At 36.8% G+C, this 23,327-nt stretch overlaps 1 protein-coding gene across 1 annotated transcript; it reads right to left on the reverse strand.

Annotated features, from left to right (window-relative positions):
* Positions 1-1,912: 1,912 nt before the first annotated feature.
* Positions 1,913-9,456, reverse strand: LOC122772576 (ephrin-B2a-like). The gene is made up of 5 exons (XM_044030749.1): positions 9,193-9,456; positions 8,408-8,691; positions 6,224-6,316; positions 3,145-3,243; positions 1,913-2,400 (listed from the first exon to the last, which is right to left on the reverse strand). Exons 1-5 carry the CDS (start codon positions 9,312-9,314, stop codon positions 2,024-2,026), a joined length of 975 nt encoding a protein of 324 aa, XP_043886684.1. The 5' UTR covers positions 9,315-9,456; the 3' UTR covers positions 1,913-2,023.
* Between the last annotated feature and the right edge of the window lie 13,871 nt (positions 9,457-23,327).

The raw sequence follows: 23,327 nt of genomic DNA on the forward strand, positions 1-23,327 counted from the left end.
TTTTACCACAACGTGAGTTTTAACTTTTATTAGTGGTGTTTTACTAATTTTGTGTTGTTTTATTGTACTAATTTTATGCGCATGAGAGATTTTAGACTCCACAGCACTCTGTTGTTCTAAATGTGCTTTATAAATAAAGTTGGATTGGATAAAAGTCAACCATCAGAACCCAGCTTTTATCCACGCATTAACAGGAGATTTGTCTTTTATGCCCTTGAAAACATCTTTCCATAAACACAGCATCGTGTCGTACACACACAAGCACCCACGACGACTGTAAATACATGCGGCCTGCATGTGGCGCTGTAACGCTGCCACACAAAATGTGCATGTTAGCATTTACATTTTTTTAAAGTTGTCATGTGTATGTATTTGCACTAACCAGGGTTCCCACACATCAAATTAAAGCACTTTTAAAGGACTTTTATTAGCGACTACATCTCTACAGTTTGTAGAGATGTAGTACATCTGGATTCATTGTGACGGTCATAAAGTGATGACATCATAAAAGTTGTGAACATTTTGAGAAATCACCTAAAAAAAAACAAACATATAAACTAATTGGAACTCTATCATCGGTGTAGGAAAGGTGCTTTATACAATAATTAATCTTCTTATATAATCCAGCATCTAAATATAACTGATTTACCATCACATTAAACAAGGACTTTCCTCATAAAACCACTTTATTATTCTATTTGTGTATTTACTTGCCTCCATTTGTTTAATTCAACGTTGTTTTGTGTTTGTTAAGCACATTGAACAACCATGTGTATGATAAAGTGCAAATAAATCACATTTACCTTGCCTTGAACGACCATATTTAAAGGTACAGTGTGTAAGAAATAGTGACCTCTAGTGGTGAAACAAAGCATTCATCAGCTTACCGTTAACTTCCCCAGGCACGTCAGGGAACTACGGTGGCCTGCGCATACCGGAAAGGTTCCGCTTCTAAAATGTTGCGTGGATTCAGGCACAAAATGGCCACCTGCGTAAAGAAACGCCCAAATGCATGCAGCATGAAAGGCACACATTCTAATAAAAAGCAAATATGTTTTATTTCAAAGTATTTATACACTTTTACAAACATACTTTCTGTGGTATATTCAATTTCTGCCAATCAAACCCCCTAAATATACAACTAAACCATCCCTGTGTTGATGCCTGGATTTATTTTTGATTTTATGGCTGTTCTATGAGTGAGTTTTTCTGCCCCTTTTTCACTTTCGATATCTGGCAGTTGTTCAATCGTGTCTGTGATTGGACGCTCGTTCCGCGGAAGTCCTGAGGTTCTACCGTAATGACAAGTATATGGGCGCAAAGCTCTATTCCTCTGCTTTCCCATATCCGTCCATCCATCTTCTACCACTTGTACCATCTCAGCTGACACATAGAAAGGCGGTGGTCACACCCTGGACACATTTCTGATGGTTGCTGAATTTTCTAGATATCACAAACGGTCCAGGAATTACGGTAATGAGTACGCATACCAAGCATGTGTGAACCAAATTTTCTATACGGGGGCCCACTTTAGACTCAAATCAATCATGACAACAGCACATTTTGTGCATAATGTAGCCGCTAATTTAGAGTTATTTATTTTTCTGCATTTAATCAATTCTTTTTTACACAGCAGCAGTGAACACACACAAAGGTGGTTGGGTACCTCGCTCAGGGGCACCCTAGTCCTTAATCTGTCTTGGTATTTGAATCGGCGACCCTCTGGTTACAAGCCAGATTCACTTCCACTTGGGCCCTGGGCTGCCTGAAAAACATATACACATAAATCTTTAGTAATGGCGCTTTCCATTATACAGTTCTAGCACGACTTGGCTCGACTCTACTCGTTTATTTTGCTTTTCCATTAGTGATATCTGATTCTTGGTACTTTTTTTTAGTACCTGCTCTGCCGATACTAAAATGTGACGTCATCTGTGGGTCCCGACCCAGTCTTTGGGAACCACAAAATGAAAACGTAGTCATGTGTACGTATGTAGCCCGAGGCGCGTGGAAATCATGACCGTTAAACTTTGTAGTAAATGTTGGTGGGTGTCGACGTGGGCGTGACCTCCTGAACTATGTACACGGGCGGCCCGTAGTCGCCGCTGGTCACGCGCTCGTAGTGTCGGCAGATCATGCCGTCAGACGGCCGCAGCGGGAAGACGACGTCGCTGCGGTCCGAGCCGTTGTTGTCGCTGCTGACGCTGTCCCGCTTGGGCGCGGCCAGAGTGTTGAGCGACACGGAGGCCGACCGCTGGCTCCCCGGGACGCAGTGGCGCCGCCGGTGCCTCCAAAGCAGAACCAGCACGACGACGGCGAGCAGGAGGACGAGCGCGCCGACGGAGAGAATCCACACGAGGCGCCGCGTCTCGGAGTCACTGGGGTTCGTCTGTCCTGCATCTGAGGAAGACAAAAAACAGGAAACTGAGATGAAAGAGTGAATCAAGACACATGACAGTTTCAGTCACAGCTGAGTGTTGACATTCAAATCAGGAGCCTATTGTCACAGGAGAATAGGCTCTAATCCTCACTGTACGAGAATCCCACAATACAGTATATGTGCATTTAAATGATTATGACTGCTCCGTACGTGAATGTATACTTTTTACCTTCTTTCTTTAGTTTGTATTTGTAATTATGTTTCCATCGGCGTGGGTTGATCTGTAAGTTTTTCCTTCTGAATCTTAATGTGTCCCTGAATTTTGTGATGAATTCTGACTTAATTTCAGAATTCAGGTTTTTTTTCTCAGAATTCTGACTTTTTATTTAATCTTAAAATTCTGACTTTTTCTTTAATCTTAAAATTCTGACTTTTTCTTTTATCTCAAAATTCTGACTCTAATCTCATAATTCTGACTTTAATCTAAAAAATTTGACTTTCTTAAATCTCACGATTCTGACCTTTTTTTTCTCAGAATTCTGACTTTTTATTTAATCTTAAAAGTCTGACTTTTTCTTTAATCTCAAAATTCTGACTTTTTCTTTAATCTCATAATTCGGACTTTAATCTCATAAATTTGACTTTCTTAAATCTCACGATTCTGACCTTCTTCTCTCAGAATTCTGACTTGTTTGTTTACTCTTCTGCATTAATGTCATACAGCCCAAAATAACAAAGACTGCAGGACATCATCTTGTTTGTACCGTGTTCTTTCACAGAAGAGTCCTTGGCCTTTGACTTTGGTCTCATGGGCGGGAATCTGGTGGGAGACTCCTGCAGCGTGGAAGGAGGATCCGAGGAGTCTGGAATGTGAAGTGGAGCAGTAAACAAACAATAAAAATCACCTTTTTTTCCCCCCCTTTACTGTGTTATTGTGTCGTCCTGACAAAGTGTCTCTGTTTGTTGACATTGTTTTGACAGTAGTGGAATTATTAGTGTGTGTGTTTTCATTATTCAAATTATAGTGTGACACTCATTCAGGTAAAAATGCATCACAGGAGAAAGTCGGGGAAACGTCCTCATTAAACCACAGGAAGTGGCATTTGAGTCACAACTGAGACTCACTTTTTCTTTGACGGGAAAAACTCTAAACTGTTGTGGGGACACACACACTAACCTAAACCCTAAAACCAGGTCTTAACCCTCAAAAAACCCTGTTAAACTTGCATGCAACAGCCAAAATGTCCTTACAGAGATAGGTTTATTTGTCAATTGGCCCACACAGCCTACACACACACACACACATGCAGGTTTGCATGGTTATACTTCCTCCAGTTCCTTTAGAAATGAGGTTCTGCCTCATTAGGATCAGGTTTTGGTCACCATGATGAGTACTGGTCCTGACAAGGCCAGAAAAGAGACACACACACATACACACACACGTATGACACATAATGATCCACTTCTTTCCAAAATAGGTTTGAGGGGAAAATAAAGGGGCATTCCACCAACTTTATTATTCTGGGTCTCCTATGACAATTGTTGCCCCCTAGTGGCTATTCAATAAAACCCTGTTTCCCTCTGGTATGGCGGACCATAAATAAAATAATAAATGTATTCATAAAATTAATGAATGAGGAAATAAACAAAATGAATTAATGAATGAATGCTGGCCATGAAGTGTATGTATTTATCATTATTATTTGTTCATTAATGTATTTATTTCTGCATTCATTCATTTATTTGTTTCTTTTCTTTATTTATATATGCATTTATTTCTCTATTTATTAATCGGTTTATCATCTATTTATTTGTAACAATTGTGTTTATTTATACATTCATTTAGCCTCCATTCATTTATTCATGCATGTATATATTCATTTATTTATTTATGTATTCATTCATTACTTAATTCATGTATTATTTATTTATTTTTAATTATTCCTACGTTTATGTTTGTTATTTTTTCACAAAAAAGTGGTCTATATAAGATTTTGTACATATATACACATGTATGTTAATATGTATTTACCAAATTGTATAGAGATGTATATACATATACAGTATATATGTAAAGTTTTGTTTCACTGGATTAACATTCAGTTACCACAATTATTAATTTCACATTATACAACACATTAACTGTGAATATATGTTCACAAAAAAAAGATTATGTTATGTTTTCAGTTCCACAGGCGCCAAATTACTTTAATACACTGTTTGCAGATATTGAGATTACACCTTAATCTGAGTTATCATCCGGTGCTGTTAAAGGTCTGTTTACAGTAGAAAAAGTAGATAAAAAAAAACAACACATATTTCCGACTCCTCATCTCAAACCCAAACTCTTGAATAATTTATAAATACTACTCCTCATCTCTGAGGCAAATTAATTCCACTTTGGGGCTTTAACCGATTACGTTTTTTTAAAGTCTTGGAAACACACACACAGGGTTGATTTATCTCGTCATGTGACGCTCAACGGCATGTTTCCTCTTAAAGAATATGTATCCCTTCAAACTGGTCTTCGTGATAATATTGCAGTGTAGTATTTTAAGGAATAAAACGACCTAAATATGTTTCTGAATGAATATTGTATTGCCAGGATTAATCCCAGGACATTTAAGGTGATGGCGTGGAATAGTCTTTATTCAATTTTATGTATAAAAGCACAAAAAACAAACGCATGAAAATCTGCTATTCTGATGTTAATCCAGGAGAAAAAGATTACTGAATGCAACAACCAATGTAAATGATGGCATGCAAGATAATACTGATGTTCTTAAGCTGCCAGGGGGGTTGAATTAGGGATTTCAGATCATTCGTGAAGGTAATCTCCCTTCCACAGAATGAATAGATTATGGAGATTATCTCACTATTTAGTAATTCCAGAGAGAAGGTGATATGATGGAATAATATGAACTAAACAGTGATTCAATTGTTTCTTTTAGTGTGTGTGTGTGTGTGTGTGTTGTGGGGACCTAAAATTGTAAACACACTCACATTACGGGGACTTGACGTCCTTATGGGGACAAAAAGTCCCCTTAACATAAATGACTACATTTTAAATTGAAGACATGTTTTAAAGTTATGGTTAGGTTAAGTTTAGGGTCAGGATTAGGATTAGACCAGTAGTAATTGTGGTTAAAGGGCTGTTTCACCTAATGTTTTCCCATTTGGTCAAGTGAAGAATAACCCTTTAACACCGAGCGTATAGCAGATGACGCGTTTGCACAAGCGCACTTTGACATTCGCGATGGTTTGTGCTATCGGAAAAAACACCAACGGTTTCTGAAAGATGAGAAGTTGCACATAAAAGCCAACATGTGGTTATTATTTCACTTGTGCTGTTGCAGGAAACCAGAGAATTCCTGTACATAGTACATTTTTTGGACATTGAGACAAAAACTAAAAAAAATGTTATTTTAAATATGTTTTACACTGTTCAAATGCAAAATCTGGTGTTTGTGTACAACCACAGCATTTTGTCTTCAATTTGAATTGTTAATACACTATTTTAACATGCAGTTAATTGTAAAATAACAGCCAGATATTGAACATTATTCTGGAAATAATGGGCAAAAGCACATTTTCTGGACCTTATATGGTTAAAATAAGCAAAAAAAAAAAGGCTTAGGTGTTAAAGGGTTTTATTTTCTTTCTTTCAAGGAAGTGAGTTTTCTGTCGAATTTCTTTATTGACAATTTCCTCTGTTGTTTCTGGAATGAGACATGTATCTCAGAGCCACTGTCTGATGATCACATGACAGTAAATGAGCAATGAGTAAAAAAAACTGTATATTTTTTGGAAGAATGGTAGAGGAAGTCTTCACACAGTACTTACTTTGGCCGACTCTCAGCACCAGCTTCATGGATTGTGTTCGACAAGCTCCTCCTTTAGTGTTGTCCAGACCCTGCAGAGAACCTGTGGATGTGGCTGGTGCACAGAGACGAAGAGAGTGAGAGAGAGAGAGAGAGAGAGAGGCAAGTGTTAGATTACAGCTTCAATCGAATTTATCTTTATTTATCAGGGACAATGCAGTGAGACATAAAGTGCATCTGCTGTACTACATATTATAGTATTATATAGCCATTTGCTATAGTTTGCAACTCCTGTCCCTGGCTGGGCTTTTCAGAAATAAAGAGAGCAACATATGTAGACATGCACAGTAAAAAATGATAATAATATAAGACGGTTCTTCACTGTTTTGGTTGTAGACTATGGTGCCAGAAGCGCACGAAGGTGTGGAAACATTACATGACGTACTTATTATTGTGTTGATCTAACTAAAACACAACTTTACACATTGGACCTTTCAACCTTTTAACTGCATTATTGAATCAACACATCATTTGTCTCAATGGCAAAACAAACACCATACAAGTAAGTGTCAGTTGTAGTTTGGTGTACCTAATAAAATGACACAATAATGTCTTCTTTCTGGAAAAAAAATAACTAATCAGTGCATTCACTGATGATTGCAACTTCATTTTTGAAACAAAAATGAACAAGAATCCATACAATCAGTTGATTGTGTGCTATTTAAAATATGAATGAAATCATTCCAACATACTTTTACACATTGGACCTTTCACACTGAGTGCATTGTTAAATCAACACATAATAGACGCGTCCATGTCAGTCAGTTGTAGCTAGGTGTGCCTAATAAACTGACACAGTAATGTCTTTTTTGCTTGAAAAAGCAACTAATCACTGTATTTACTGACGATTTCAGTTCTAAATCATAAATAAACTTGAAAAATGATAATAAAACCCACTAAAGACACACACAAAGAACTCTGGTTCACCCCAGTCACTTCCAAACACACACACATACACACACACAGACTTGTTAGCAGCATTTAGGTCAGATAACAACATCATCACGAGCCACGTTGCCATGAAAGCTCCCTTCAAATCTGCCTGATGCTGTAAAAGCCTGGTGTGATTTGGGGCATGTAAGCTCTTGAAATCACACTGGCCTGCCAGAGCGAAGTGTGCTGTCAGAGAGTGCCGCCGCCGCCACCGCGCTCGGATGAGGCTACATTGTCAGACTTACTCTCTGTCTCATGCATCACTTGCCACTAAGACGCTGGTTTTAAGTGACAGCGGTCCAGAAAACCAGGCCACGGTTTTCTTTTTTTGAATCTCACACAAACTGACAGATTGAAAGGGAGTCAATGACGGTGGCTTCCTTTTATTCCAGGAAGAAAGAGGGAATGAGGGGGGTAAAAATAAGAGTAAACACTAAGTGACACTGCTAAACCTGTAGTTTACGTGGAATAATTCAGTTAGGGTTAGGGTTCGCACACAGAGCGGTGGAGAAACGGAGCAAAAAGCATCAACTTTTTATCAAAAATGAAATTTTTAGACAAATAATCGAAAGATTCAGTTGCAGATATGTTTTATACTGGTCACATTTCTCCACAAAATCTCTTATTTGTGTACAACTACTGTGGATTTTTTTGTTTTTCTTGACTTTAAACTGTTTATACACGCTCTTAATGTAATAAATCGTGTATAATTGCCAGGTATTGAAAGTTCTCTAGGTGTTCTTGAAAATTGGGCAAAGCACTTACTCACAGGACCATTTCTGGCACTTTTATGGTTACAATAAGCAAAGATTATTTTATTATTATTTTATTACTATGAAATATTATTTATGGTTATATTAGATTTTTTGCGATATTGATAAAATTTTAGATGTTCTATTTTACTTTGTCGTTATTAGTATGTTTTGAAGCTTTCTATGGTTTATTTTTTGAGCAAAAATACAAAATCCAATAAAAATAGGTTAAAAATCATATTTTTATACATATATGTGTTATATTCTATAAAGTATTCTTGCAATCATATGTATTTCATATTTGTAATATCAGTAAAAAAAATGTATGCCAAAAAAAATCAATACTTGGTGTCTCAAAAGCTAATATAGCCACGCAAAATATTGCGATATTTTGATTTTAACCCCCCCCCCCAAACACACCCCTATTACTAGGCACTGACATACACACACACATAACTCACAGGTGATATAATAGTCCCTCCCCTTGAGGAACTCCAGACCCCACAGGTTGGGGCTGAACTCCTGAAACTTGAACGTGAACTTGACGTCCCGGTGAGGCTTGTCACAGTTCAGCAGGGGCGTGTCCGTTTTATCCACGGCGCAGCTCTCAATCTGGCTCCTGGAGACCAGGTAAACCCTGTAGAACTCCTCTTTCCCGCCGGAGGAGGCGTCTGACCGAGGACACACGATGTCCATCTTGTCCCCGATCTGAGGATACAGGACCAGACCCTGACCTGGAGCAAATCTGCGTGGGAGATTTAGAAACCTTAATTAGAACCTTAATCTCAGAATTCTGACTTTAATCTAAGAATTCTGACTTGTTCTTTAATCTCAGAATTCTGACTTTTTCTTTAATCTCAGAATTCTAACTTTTTCTTTAATCTCAGATTTCTGATTTTTTTCTGAGAATTCTGACTTTAACCTCAGAATTCATACTTTTTCTTTAATCTCAGTATTCTGACTTTTTCTTTAATCTCAGATTTCTGATTTTTTTTCCGAGAATTCTGACTTTAACCTCAGAATTCATACTTTTTCTTTAATCTCAGAATTCTGACTTTTTCACAGAATTGTGTACTGATGCTGGCGGGCCAGTTTTGGCCCACACACCACCTATTGCTGACCACTGTCCTGAACTAGACTAAACTGACAATCGAAACATGAGAAATCAAATCTAGGATTTGGTGAACCCTGACACATAATCAACACAATCAGCAGCAGCAGTACATACACGGACTCCTGCACCTACTGTGGGTTAGAGTTGCTCCAGTGGATGGACTCCAGAGTGGCGGCACCGGCGCGACCCCGGCACAGGACGAGCAGCAGCAGGACGACGAGGACATCGCTGCTCCTCCATGTGCGCCTCCCCATCACTCACTCAGTATCATAACACGACAGCATGGAAACGGTTCAAAAAGTGTCCACGGTGCGTCATGTCTCCAGGCAGCCGGTGCACGCGCTGACCAAACAGCATAGAGAGAGAGAGAGAGAGGGAGAAAGAGAGAGGTCCACTGCTGCTGCTGCTGCGCTTGTATAAAATATTCCACATTGTGCGTAAATGGCACTGAAAATCGAGGACAGAGACTGAGTTTTTCATGTCAGCTGACTGACTGCTCCGCCCACTTTCTCTGTGTTTGTGTATTTGTAATCTCCTTAGGAGACCTTTTTTCTGGTTTTAGTCCCCATGGAGACTAAAACCTGGTCCTAATGAGGCAGAACCTCATGTCTGAGGAACTGGTTGAGTTTAGAAAATCAATGCAATGTCCTGAGAAGAATAGCCTGTGAGTGTGCCTATAATAAACATATACTATCAGGATATTTAAGTCACGATTCGATATTATCACGATATTTAAGTCACGATTTGATATTATCACGATATTTAAGTCACAATTTGATATTATCACAATATTTAAGTCATGATTTGATTTTATCGGGATATTTATGTCATAATTTGATTTTAACGGGATATTTATGTCATAATTTGATATTATCACAATATTAAAGTCATAATGCGATATTATCACGATATTTAAGTCACAATTTGATATTATCATGATATTTAAGTCACAATTTGATATTATCACATTAATTAAGTCATGATTTGATTTTATCCGGATATTTAAGTCATAATTTGATATTATCACGATATCAAAGTCATAGATCGATATTATCACAAGTACAAAAGCAATGTATAATCAGTGGTCATCAATAGGTGGCCCGTGGGCTAAAACTGCATCAGTATCTGAAAAAAGCATCAGCATCAGTATCTGAAAAAATCTTGAATTAAATCCTGTTGTGGATGTTCTTTTAAAATCATTACTCAGTGGATAACTTTGGATTTGATTTTACTTCTTGTATCTTCAGCATCTGTAGAGCTGAGGCTGCAATCCCCTGAGTTTAGAGGGAATCTGATCTAAACAAATGACAAAGTGTTATTTTTGTTTGTTTTTTCTTAAAAAGAAAAAAAAAAGATAATTCACATGCAGAGTTCCTGCCTCTGACTAAAGCAGCTCAAACTGTCTCTGGAAGCAGAAACATCTGCTGTCCTGTCAGGATCAGGCCGGGATGTGCTCAAAGTGCCGTCAAGATCTTTGATATTCATAATTTATTCAAATTAAATTATTCAGTTTTTGTAAGGAAAAGGCAGCAGGAGAGATGTTTTTCCTCATGTAAACACAAAATGGTACGAGACTGACTTGGTTTCACTAAAACAAACTTAGATGTTTAGGACTGTTTTTTTATTTTTCCGTCATGTCGTTCAAGACTGAACAAATCCTGATATGAATTCAGCTGAAATTCAATTCAAATTCAACAACCAAGCAAATAACAAAGGGCAAACAACAACAAATTAAATAAAAGTAAATTAAATCATACAATGGAAGAGGATTAAGGCTGAATGTCAATTTGAGAATGCGAGATTAAAGTCAGAATTCCAAGAAAAAAAATGAATAATTTGAGATTAAATCAGAATTATAGGAAAATAAGTCAGAATTCAAGATTAAAGTCAGAATTCTAAGAAAAAAATATTTTTGAATGTTTTTCCATTTTAGAAATCTGAGATACTTCCTCAGAAACTAAGAATAAATATCGGAATTCTGACTTCAATCATAATTTTACTCCCAGAATTCAGTTGTCAGTTGTCATGGAATTAAAATCAGATTAAAATCAGAATTTTGCCTTTTTAATTTTGCTTTTAAAACATATGCACATGTGAGCCTAATCCTCTTCTTTAGATTAATCTCTTTAAGTTTAATTTATGTCGATTGAGGCCATGTTTCCTAAAGACTGGGTTGGGACCCACAGATGGGTCGCAGTAGGTTTTTTTGTGGTCCCCAAACACATTTTTGTTCACATTCATGACTAAATGTTTTAGATAACAAGTGTAAAATTAAGTTGTAATTCAGATATGACTTTAAATTAGTCATCACTTTGAAAATGAAAAAACAAAACAAAATGTGTTTGGGAAATATTGGATTAAGGAAACAGATTTTTTTGTTGAACAATATGCTGAATAATATGACAAAATAATATCACAATATGTTGGTGCCACACAGAAGAGAATGTGAATGTGTTGGTTTAAACAAGCACAAAAAGATGTGTTCATTCATTCATTAAAGCTTTATTTTTCTTTTTTTACTGGGAAGATTAAAATCTCTTTTACAAGTCGACCTGGAAAAAACAATCACCACAACAAACAGCATCACAGAACAAAAAGTACAATAATGAGACAATAAAACAAAAGCAGCTCTGACATGTCGTCCGTTATCAGTTAATTAAATCTGCTGCAACTACAACTTCCTTTATTCTATGTTTAGAATCATTTTAAAATAAGGGAAAAGTGACATAAACTACATTAGTATGGTTCTGATAATGTGTCACTGTTCTGGTTTATTTTAACACAGGGTGGACATTTAGGCTGTAAATAAGATTGTGTGTATTATGATTTTTGCTATGTACATACATTTTTGGATAAGTAGTTTGTACATAAATTTTTTTTGGGTGGGGGGGGGGTTATATTTGAAGCCACTCAGTTACTTAAAGGTGACATACAGTATGATGTAAATTAATATACTGAAACGACACACACACACACACACACCTGTTACACCAACTCAATTCTTTTATAAACATTGAAGTTTTTGAGTAAATTTTTGTGTAGATTGAAAGTTTAAAGTGTGTCCGCTTTAGAAGTCACTGTAGAGAATGATCACAAAATAAGACAATAACAAGGCAACAATAACAGACTGTAAAAATGTGATTTATATATATATATATATATGTATTATATATGTATGTATATATATATATGTATAAATAACACCATCAAAATACAAACGTAATTTCCACTGCTATATGTGGTTTCTAAAATATTGGGAAATCAAGCTTTTAGGATTTTTGCTGTCTTGACCAGGTCTATTTTAAATGGTTAAATAAAATTTTAAAATGTATCTAAAAAAATTAATATTTTAAGGATATTATACACGTATACCAACATATTTATGAGTAGTATCCTCAATTTATGCCAATGAACCCCAAGGCCAAGAGGGTAATCTTGGTACAGGTCAAGGGTCTGAGGTTAAGTACCAATTGTTTCCGTGTCTGTGAAGACACAGAGTTGCGTCTTGTTTTTTTACATCACAGATGACGACGGGAAGCATAACAACCACGCCAGTAAACCAAGAAGGCGGTGGCAAACCTAAGAGTTAAGGAATTATCCACCATTCTCTGAAACATGAGTGAGGAAAGTGAGCTACAGTCCTAACCTAAAGGACCTAAACTCGTCTTTGTACAAAGTTCTTTAAGATCACCTGAGCTGTGGGGTGTGTCTGGGGCGGTGGTGATGCTAATAAGTGTTTTTGGCGACTGAAGTTACACACTGGAGCTTTAAAATACAGAAGTTAACATAACTATCCCTGATTTGTGTGTGTGCGACTATGAGAAACTCTAACTGTTACACACTGGACCTTTAAATAACAATGAGGTTATTAAACACATATATTTACACATATATCTGCATATTTATAGATAGATAAACGTTAGTCCACTGGAGTTTGACTGTCATGTGTCCTCCCGTCCAACAGAGGCAGCAGCAGCATTTCCTTTCGTGAGATCTCCCAAAGTGAAGCTAATGCTAACATGCTAGGTGTCTGCATAAGAACAACCCCTATCACGATTAGCATTAACCTCAACCTGAGTATCGACTGTTTTTTGTAATGTCGTGCTGCAGCTGATGAAATCCTGCAGGGGGCGACAGATGCAGAAGTTAGAGGCAATAATTGCTGTGAAAACCTGATTTTTAGGGAGTGGACTACGAAGTTTTTATACTCACTTTACAATATAAATCCTAAAATGAGGCACATTTATGCTAAACAAATGTAGATCAGTATTAAACAAATATTTTTGAATTTGCTTAGTTTAATGTTTTGTTTTTTGTGGAATAGATAAATTCACTTTTGTCAAAGTAAGAGTTGAAAATGGCCAGCTGGGCTTCCATAGCACACATGTATCCCATCATTGTAATGATTAATCTAAGGATTGTTAGAGATTATTTTGTCCAGGTGGTTGTTAAATTTAAAATTGAAGAAATAAAATGTATTTTTTTGAGTCATCAAACATTCTGGCCTCTTGTGTAACGTAATTTGGGTTTATAATCCATACAATTTCTACATTATTTTTTTTTTGTGATGGGTAGGCGATTGCTCAAGCATGTTCCCTGACATTTTGATAAGAATCCACCCACTGATTATGTCACAAAAAAAAGATCAAATTGTCATGAAATCCCCATCTTTTAACGGGCAAAAATGAAAAAATTACCAAAATTTGGTATGTGCAAACAGGATTAGACATTCTGCCATGAGGCTAAATTTCATCCACATCTGCTTACATCTGTAACATGGTTCAGTCCCATAGACACCTTAACGGATCAGAATTTTGTCACGTTTATGCAAGAAGGAAATGTTCTGTACAGATCAGAAAGTTCTACTTGATCCAGTGGTTCAAAATCTAAAAAGCCGGTGACCTACAGATCTTTGCAGAATGTTCCTGACCTTTTAGACAATTTATATGTTTTTAAGTTGTAATTTAGCCACTGAACATGTCTTGAATATTAGGTGTGACATGGCTGCTAAATTAGTTTAGCCTCTTGTCACGACTTATATTGTAATTTGGGTCACGATAGCTTGACATCTTTGAGAAGTGAGTCATTGAATTTCCTTCCTAGTTTTGAGAAATTCTTAAAATAATCTTACATTGGTATTTTAATTTTGGTCTTTTTTTAGAAATCATGGTTTAAAACATGGAAATAAGTCTTATTGTTATTTGACTAGCACTGAAACAATTACTCGAATTATCGACTCTTTTGATTTATCGGTTTTAGTTTTTTTTTCATGATTAAAGCAAGATTTCTGATCGCTAGTTTATTTTGCTCCACATAACAAGAAATCATTAAAATCATCATTTCCAGGTTGATCAATATTTTCTCTGCATTTTCTGGACCAAACGATTACTCGATTCATCGTGAAAATACTTGCAGCAGCTCTATATTTGACTATACATTCTTTGGCCACTTTATTACGTACACGTCCTGCTACTTGTACACATAAATATCTCATCAGCCAATCACGTGGCAGTAACTCAATGCTTTTTAGAGTGCGTATAAGGACGTTTCACAGCGAGAGAACAGAAAGCGGCGCCGGCTCTTGAGGTAAAAAAGTTATCAGGTTTTAACCCTGACATCTTCTCGCAGAACAGTTTCGAACAGTTTGTTACACGACTTTAAAAGCATGACGTTGAAGAGTCAGGAAGTGTTACAGTGTGTTGTAGTCGGCTGGTACTGACCTGTCTCCACGGCGACTGCACTTCCTCTTTCGACAACTGCTGTTCCTCTCCTCCTTTTGTTCACCGCTTCTCTCTCTCTCTCTTTCTTCCTTCCCCTCTCTCTCTCGACCCCGTCGTATTTCTCAGTCCATGCGTGTCTCCCAGTCAACAGCAGACCAGAATGTGGGTTTGCATGTCTTTTATAGGCTAGTGTGACTCATGCAAAAAAATCCCCCCGCGCTAACTGAATGACTCTCAAAAAGTGAAAGAGTATCACGCAACAAATTGGAAGTAAGATGCCCCACTCCGTCTCTTTTTATGTAAATGCCGCCTACATAAACGCTCATTTACGGTCATGTCGACTGCGATTGCGGCGGTCGACGATGGCAGTTAAATGTCTGATGAGTAAAAAGTCACTGTTTACATTTTTTTCACATAATGTGACACGTAAAAGATTTGACATTAAGGTGTCAAATGACTTATTATATGGTTTTATTACAGGATGGTAATGCGGCAATGCGATTAATCTGATAGCGACACCAGATTTGACACAATAGTCTAATGAATTCTACTTTGGCTCTTTCTGTTGAAACAAAACTGTCACAAACTTCTTTTTACTGTGCTTCTTTTTCAAGAAGGTGGCTGAATAAATAAAGATAGCTCACGGTTTCATGGGACGATATGAAAATGTCACTATAAAACAAAATAATCGTGTTGCTTAATTACTTTCATTTTGTGAAAACAGAGTAAAAAAAAAAATAGTGTCGCAAACACGACATACTTTATGTTACCAAAACCATTTCAAAACGATACGTTACAAAAACACAGAAATGTTACCGAAAATTTGGCAAGAACACATGGCTTCCTGTCCTTTGGGGGCGGGGCTTTGAGTGAATGGCCTGAAAGGAGTGGGAGGGATTTAGCTGCTACCGTTAACGGTCGTGAAACACAGTGAAATCACATCGCTTCACCTTTTTTTTTTTGCATCGTTGATTGGACACATGTGGCTCCACCGTGTGGCAGTTCAACATAAATGACTAAGAGTGTACGTTGGTGAGCTAGAAGTCATCTTTTCAAGTCACTTCTGCGTTCACCATGGTCCCGATAATGGAAATTCTTCACCATCACGGTGTAAAATAATGTAGATATAAAAGTTAAAGAAGGAGAATAAATGGCTTCAAATTGTCATCACTGTGTTTAAACTGAGTGCAGGATATAACAGCGATGGCAAAGTGACATCATGCGTGTTTATTTTCAATCTCCCATGAGCTCAGGAAGTGGTTTTCGCAGAAATTTGCGACAATAATGGACAAAAGAATTTATAGCATGAAGGAAGTTCCATTTTTCTCTAACCAAAACAACGAAAAGAGGAGGAATCACCTGCCGCCTATGGTGTTTTTCCACTCACAGGTGCTCTTTATGACACGACACGACACCTGCTCTGAGCAGAACTACCTGTGTTCTTATCATTGTACTGCGTCGCAGGTCAAAATAACGACAAGAAAGTCTTTGAAGTGTCAGCGTTCATACACAGCATCTCTTTTAAGGTTTGCCACATGCAGGTTTATGACTTTGAACCCTTTATTAAACCCATTTAATATTCATTTTATGGTATTTATCATGATATTTCAAAGCATTTCAAAGTAAAAGTGATTTTTTTGATATGAAGTGATATAAAGTCTACAATTAAAACACATTTGTGGTGCAAAGTGAAACTTTAAATCACACAAAATGTTTATTATAGAACATGATAAGCGCTGGCATGATATTGACTGGGGTGTGGGCTGTGTGTGGCCCATGCACCACAGGTTTGAGACCTCTGCTTTAAGGGGAATCTGTGCCGTAATTGTCAGGTCATTTTGTCACTTCATAGAAACAGAATATTTTTGTAATCAGGGCTTTAAACTTGGACAAATTAGTCAAACTGTTTGGTCTCTCGCGACCCATCTGTGGGTCCCGACCCAGTCTTTGGGACTCATCGATGTTGATCAGGAAGAATTGTGGGTATTCAAGTTGTGATCAGTAGTCTAAGGAGGAGCCTGTCTTTGAATGGTGAGCTCTAAGGTGAGCCGGTCTTCTACTTCCAGCATTCGTCTACATATTTTAGGTTTTCTGGGTTTTTTTTGAACGACGGCGGCAGTAGGACATACACCGCTTCCGCCACGTTCTTGGATGTACGTAATGAAGTGGACAGTCTTAACAAGGGACGGTTACACTGATTGTTTTCATATTTACACCTCGACTTGCACAAATACTCAGCGTTTGCGTCCCGGTCGAGCCACCTGTGCGATCGCTGAGCGGTTATGACTGTGCACCGTCGTGAAATGAATGGGATCCGTCATCGTCAGTTATGGGATTGTCCTCAGTGGGGATTTTGAAAGAGACCCTTTGCGACTAAATGACTGTGATCTCGCACACCATCCTCTTCAACTCGCTCTCTTACAGGCTGTAAACTGGCCCAGAACCTTACAGCCCGCAGTGTTTGCTTGTGGTAACCAAGTAACCAAGTCATCCCACTCCGCTTCTGAGAAGACAAGGTGCCTCCCCTTGCATTTTTCGCTATCTAACCCGTCTTTCCCCCCCCTCCCCGACGCCTCTCCAGCACTGGGGCTTCACGCACCTCGCATGCATGCGGGACTTGTCATGCACTCTTCATTGAGTCCCTGTGAGAGTGAGCGCTGAAGAGAAGACAAACAAGAAAAGTACAAACTGGTGCTGAAGTAGTTAAGGGAAAAACGGCAGCACATACATGAGGAGGTGGGGGAAGAAACTGTGAGAGGGACCCCCCCTTCCTTCACATACTGGAAATTCACAGTGTGTAATATGGCAGATGAGCAGGGTTCAAACGTGACGCTCACTTCTTCTGTCTGGCTTTTCTGGCTTCTGTGTTCACTCCTCTGCTTTGTGCATTACGAATTCATGGAGGAAGTCGCTTTGAAAGTTTCCCCCCGATGATCAGAGGTGGCAAAAGCACTCACAGTCTAAAGTCATGTACAGTTATATAATACATGAAAAAAAAAAGACTCCGTCTAAAGTAGAAGTAGTGATTTAACTTCCCCCACTTAGATAAAAGTAAAAAAAAAGTACAGGCTCTGGGATGAGTTTTAAATTGCAGTGCGTAACTTTCAATCACAAACAAATGTCTGTGTCCTGATTAATGTGTGACTACATGACTGATTCACATTTACATTGGATCAGTAACAGAACTTTCTAGCAGGCAAAGCTATGATTCTATTTATCTATTTATTGTTGTAATTGGTATCAAAACACTGTTGCCTTAAAAGTGCATCATCAAAGCTCTTTTGTTTATATTAACCTTCGTATGTGCCTTTGTAAAACTACTATCATCAGAACCTGTATGACTTAACTAACTAACTAGTCTAACTGCTGGCTAGCTACCGCTAACTGTGTGTGTGTGAAATAAACCTTCAGACAGTCGAGTTGTTCCCGCTGTACTTGTTATGGTTGCCCCTTCCAGAAGGGATTATTGAGCTGAAAGGATCATGTATTATGGAAGTGAAGAATAAGGTAGGAATGCGTTAGGGATGGCACGATATCACTTTTTCGTGTCTGACATCGATATCACAACCTCAAGTATCAAGAACTCGAGTTTCTATCGATACTGAGATCACAACCTCGAGTATCAAGAATCAAGCACTGTATTTGTACTAACATCACAAACTTGAGTATCTATCAATACCGATATCAAAAACTCAAGTATCAATACCGATATCACAAACGGTACCAATATCACAAACGATACCAATATCACAAACTCAAGTATCTACTGATACTGATATAACAAACTCAAGTATCTACCGATACTGATATCACAAAAGATACCAATATCACAAACTTAAGTATCTACCGATACCGATATCAAAAACTTAAGTATCTACCGATACCGGTATCAAAAACTGGAGTACCTACCGATACCGACACAAACCTTTCGACTTTAATCTCAGAATTCATGTTGTTTTATTATTTTTTCTTTCTTTCAATTTTCTTTTTTTTTTTATACATGTGGCCATTCATTTTTCCATCTGAATTTAGGTCCTTAATCTTTACTTTACCATGTATTGTATAAATATATCCCCTTTGTGTAAGGTGTTCAAAATATATCTTGTCTCCCTGCAACATTCCCGCACTGCACTCAGGAAGTGACATCCATCTATTTAAACAGCTCCCATATTCAGGACACAGCAAACATGTTTCTGATTCATGACAGTACTACTGTATGTTATCAAAATGTCATCAGTGAAAAAATAAATATCCCTACCAAAAATCCCCAATATAATGTAAGAAATGTGTTATATTTGCACATGAAATGACACGTGGCTGAAAACTTTGAGGCCTGTAAATTATTATTGTGGCCAGCTTGTTTTTGAAAAGGAAATACTATTAGATAGACTGTGTGTCATTATCATTTAAAACACACACACACACACACATATATGTACATATATATATATATATATGTACATATATATATATATATATATATGTATATATATGTATGTAAATATAAAAAGACTATGACGGAATTTTTATACTGCTTTTATACATATATGTATATAAATAGATATATATATATTTTTTTTTTGTATTTTTTGTATTTATTTATTTGCACCATAAAAAAAACGACAATACAAAAAACAGAAATTAAAGAAGAATAGTAAGTGCAGGAGAGGTTAAAAAACCCTACATGGGCTTATAAGAAGCACCTCCCCAAGAAATATACACATTCAAAGGATAAATCAACAACAACAACAACAACAACAATAGGAGAAAGCAACAACAAATAACAACAAAAAAGGAAGCAATACAAGTGCCATTTTATAGCAGACACTCAAAGAAGTCAGAAATAAAAACATGGGTATGTATAAATATAAAATGATTGTATTTAACTGAGTGTATAAGCATGTAAAGAGATAATGATCCAATGACAAATATACTGGAAATATACTGGAAAAAAAAAAAAAAAACTATTAGGAACTTTGATTTAACAGGTAAGCTTTCAGTCTTAACTTAAAAGTATTGAGGGATGAAGATAATTTAACAACATGAAGATGGGAATTCCAAAGTATGGAGCCTCTGTGAGCAAAAGAAAACTGAGTATGAGTAGTGCGGCAAAAAGGGGGATGAAGTTTATCAGTCTGTCTGGTGTTATAAGAATGGACCTGAGAGTTAACTGTAAAGAATTCATGAAAGGATTTGGGCAGCAAGTGGGAAAGTTGAATATATTTATAAGTAAATACACATGATTGAAGTATATTAATATCGTAGACTGACATTATCTGAAGATTCTTAAACAGAGGGGCAGATGGAGACAAATAATTAGAGAAGGTGGCTAATCTAACAAATTTCTTTTGCGAATATATATGTATGTAAATATAAAAAGACTATGACGGAATTTTTATACTGCTTTTATACATATATATGTATATACATAGATATATATATATATATATATATCTATGTATATATACATATATATGTATGTAAATATAAAAAGACTATGACGGAATTTTTATACTGCTTATGTAGATGGGTGTGAATCGATCATATCGTGTATGTAATCTATTCACATATTGCAAGACAGTCATATCGTGATACATCGCGATTTCTGTCTAACTGAAGAAAACAAAACGTTGATGTGAAAAAGTTAAAAGTGCAGGATTTCCCTCATTTAATTAGAATATCCTTATTTGCCTTGGCATATTGATTATCATATTGCACGAGGAAGGGCGATGACATTACGATATTTTGTAGTATATAGCCAACCTTTTCCTCACCTCGGAACGGCACGGTTTAGGTTGGTTTTCCACTACAAAATAGTACCTGCTCAACGTGGGCGGAGTCACCACTGCAAAGCTGCATGAAACTAACGTGACTTTGTTTTACACGCGACACACACACACAAGCGAGTGACTTGTAAAGCAGTTGTTTTTAGTGTAAATGAACCACTAGAATCAGTTAATTCAAACTTTTTGTTCAGTGCTTCCTCCATGACCGGACCACAGACTCGCCGGTCCCTAAAAACACCAGACTCCTCTGTTAAATATTGAGATTTTAGACATTTCCCTGGTGATTGTTGGAGATTAAGGCATGTTTTTAGGATTGTTAAGTCTTTTTAACTGATCTACAGTTCGGCTTGATTCTTGTGTTGGACGTCTCTTCCTGTGACGGCCCTATGACCAATCAGTGGCCGGCAGTCTGGCGGTGTCACGCATAGTATCGCCTCAGCTTGCTTTGAATCTCGCCAGAGCAGGTACTTAAACAAAGTACCAGGTACTATCGCTAGTGGAAACGCAACTTAACCGTGCCGGGATGAGGCGAGGAGGTGGAAACGCGCCATATTTGTTGGGTACAAGTGCAGTGTCTTATTTCCTTATTTTGAGTCAAATCTGGCAACCACGCCCCCTGCAGAGGGGCAGCGAACAGTCGCTATTGTACATTATATCAGCTTTAAAAACGGCAACAGTGCTCACACTTCATGACGTTCCGCCTCTGCAGATGAGGAAGTGACATCATATTATTTACAGGAGGAAACCGGAGTTTAACCCTCTGTGTACGTCATGCGAACACAACCGTCACCTTCACTCACAAACCTCGTCTCCTCGACAGAGGAAACCAGTGTGAAAGTTTGTTCAACAGTGCAATTTTGTTTTTTGTTTAATGTCGAGTAAAAAAATAAGAAGCAGTTTGAGAGTTCATTTTTTTTCTGCTTCTTCAGCTCAGACTCAGTGTTTCCAACGTGGGCAAACCTGACCTCACTCTGTTTTCCTGTCATATGTGGGACAAGCATGAGAGACGCAACACACACACACACACACACACACTCAGCTGATATGATATGATAACAACTATGCCGTCACTCTCTGTCTGTCTGTCTGTGTTCTGTGGTGTGACGAAAACACCACAGAGAAAATTTCCGACACTTTTCTTAGGAAAACAAAACATTTCATTTTCATATCATCACCAAACAGTTGCCCCCAAAAATCAGCTACTGCTTCATCACACACACACACACACATGCTGTATTTACATAAAAACACAGAACAAAGAAGAGCGGTCTTTCATTCCTGCACTTTCTTGGTGACATATGAGAGCACTTTGGTTTCCCCCGATCAAAACCCCTGCGTCTAAAATTAGCAGGTTTAAAGGAAGTGTAGGCGAGATTCAGAAATGGAAAGACCAGCAAAGATTCACTTCTACAAACCAGATCAAACACACACACAATTCTGAATTAAAAAAAAAAATCCATCCATCTTTTCCACATAAATTCAATTTAAATACTGATTGCAAAGAAAGCCCCTTCATTTTTCTGTATCAGAGAGAAAAGATTTGTTTGTGAATCCCCGATAATTTAAATACAGTAAACCACTTAAGTATTTTGAGTAAAAATAAAATAAATCCAACTTTCCATCAGGACTGCAATGAGTAATATATCAAATAACGATTAAAATGTGAATATTTTCTGGTTTCTTTGCTCACTTACTAATAACTTTAATTAGTTAATATTATTGAGGATTAAATTAATTACGTGTTCACTTAGTATTAACTTAACGTCTTCACTTAATTCACCAAATGTTTGTATTGTTAAGTATTAATTCCACTGTGTTTACTTAGTAATAACTTCACATTTTCCCTTAGTGAGATAGGTGTTAATATTATTAAGTATTAAGTTAACTTAAAGTCTTCACTTATTCCACCAAGTGTTATTATTAAGTTCACTTAATAACTTAGTGTCTTCACTTAATGAGCTAAGTGTTAATATTATTAAGTATTAACTTAACATCTTGTGTGTTAATATTATTATAGTAAGTATTATTGATCCACATAACCAAGAAATCATTCAAACTGAATCATTTTGGTTTGTGGACAAAAACAAAGACATGTGAGGACTTTTTGGACAACGTCGATCAATGTTATTCCTTTACACAGTTTCTAGACCAAAAAAACTAATCGATTAATCAAGAAAATAGTCAACAAATTAGTAGATGATGAAAATAATCATTATTACATTTTAGAGTTTTCTTTAATGATTACAAGTTCTCAGATATTTCGACTTCTTAAATGTGAATATTTTCTGCTTTTTTTTTTCAAAAAAAAATCAAAAAAGAAATCATTAAAAGTGAAACATTTTCTGCCATTTTACAAAACAATCAACAGATTAATCGATTATGAAAATAATCACGAGTTTCAGCCCTAAGCGGTGAAAAAAATACATGGATTCGACAAAATTATATGAAAAAAAGGAAAAAAAGTAATTGAATATACTTATTTAATTTTAAGCCTCATTATTTGTGTTACGGCAGAATTTGACCATAGTAAATTTCCTTGTTTCTAACACATATGAATATGCTGCATTTAACATGAAAAAATCAAAGAAATGAAACCAGCTATTATCTGGAATTATTATTTTACATAGAAAAGAGCAAATTATACTGACAAATAGAAATTTGGGGTATTTTTGGGGGAAATTGAGCAACTGTGAGAGGAATAAACAGAAATGTGCCCAGTAAGATTTGGATTGGGCTAAGATTGGAGTTGTGGTAAGGTTAA

Source organism: Solea senegalensis, linkage group LG7 (genome assembly GCF_019176455.1).
Source record: "Solea senegalensis isolate Sse05_10M linkage group LG7, IFAPA_SoseM_1, whole genome shotgun sequence".
Taxonomy (NCBI): domain Eukaryota; kingdom Metazoa; phylum Chordata; class Actinopteri; order Pleuronectiformes; family Soleidae; genus Solea; species Solea senegalensis.

What these genes read in the sequence shown, in the direction of transcription:
- LOC122772576 (XM_044030749.1), bottom strand. Translation starts at nt 9,314, where the DNA reads ATGGGGAGGCGCACATGGAGGAGCAGCGATGTCCTCGTCGTCCTGCTG. An exon ending in GAGGGACTATTATATCACCT is followed by an intron (nt 6,317 to 8,407) that starts GTGAGTTATGTG and finishes TCTGTGCACCAG; the next exon opens with CCACATCCACAGGTTCTCTG. An exon ending in GGTGCTGAGAGTCGGCCAAA is followed by an intron (nt 3,244 to 6,223) that starts GTAAGTACTGTG and finishes TTCACATTCCAG; the next exon opens with ACTCCTCGGATCCTCCTTCC.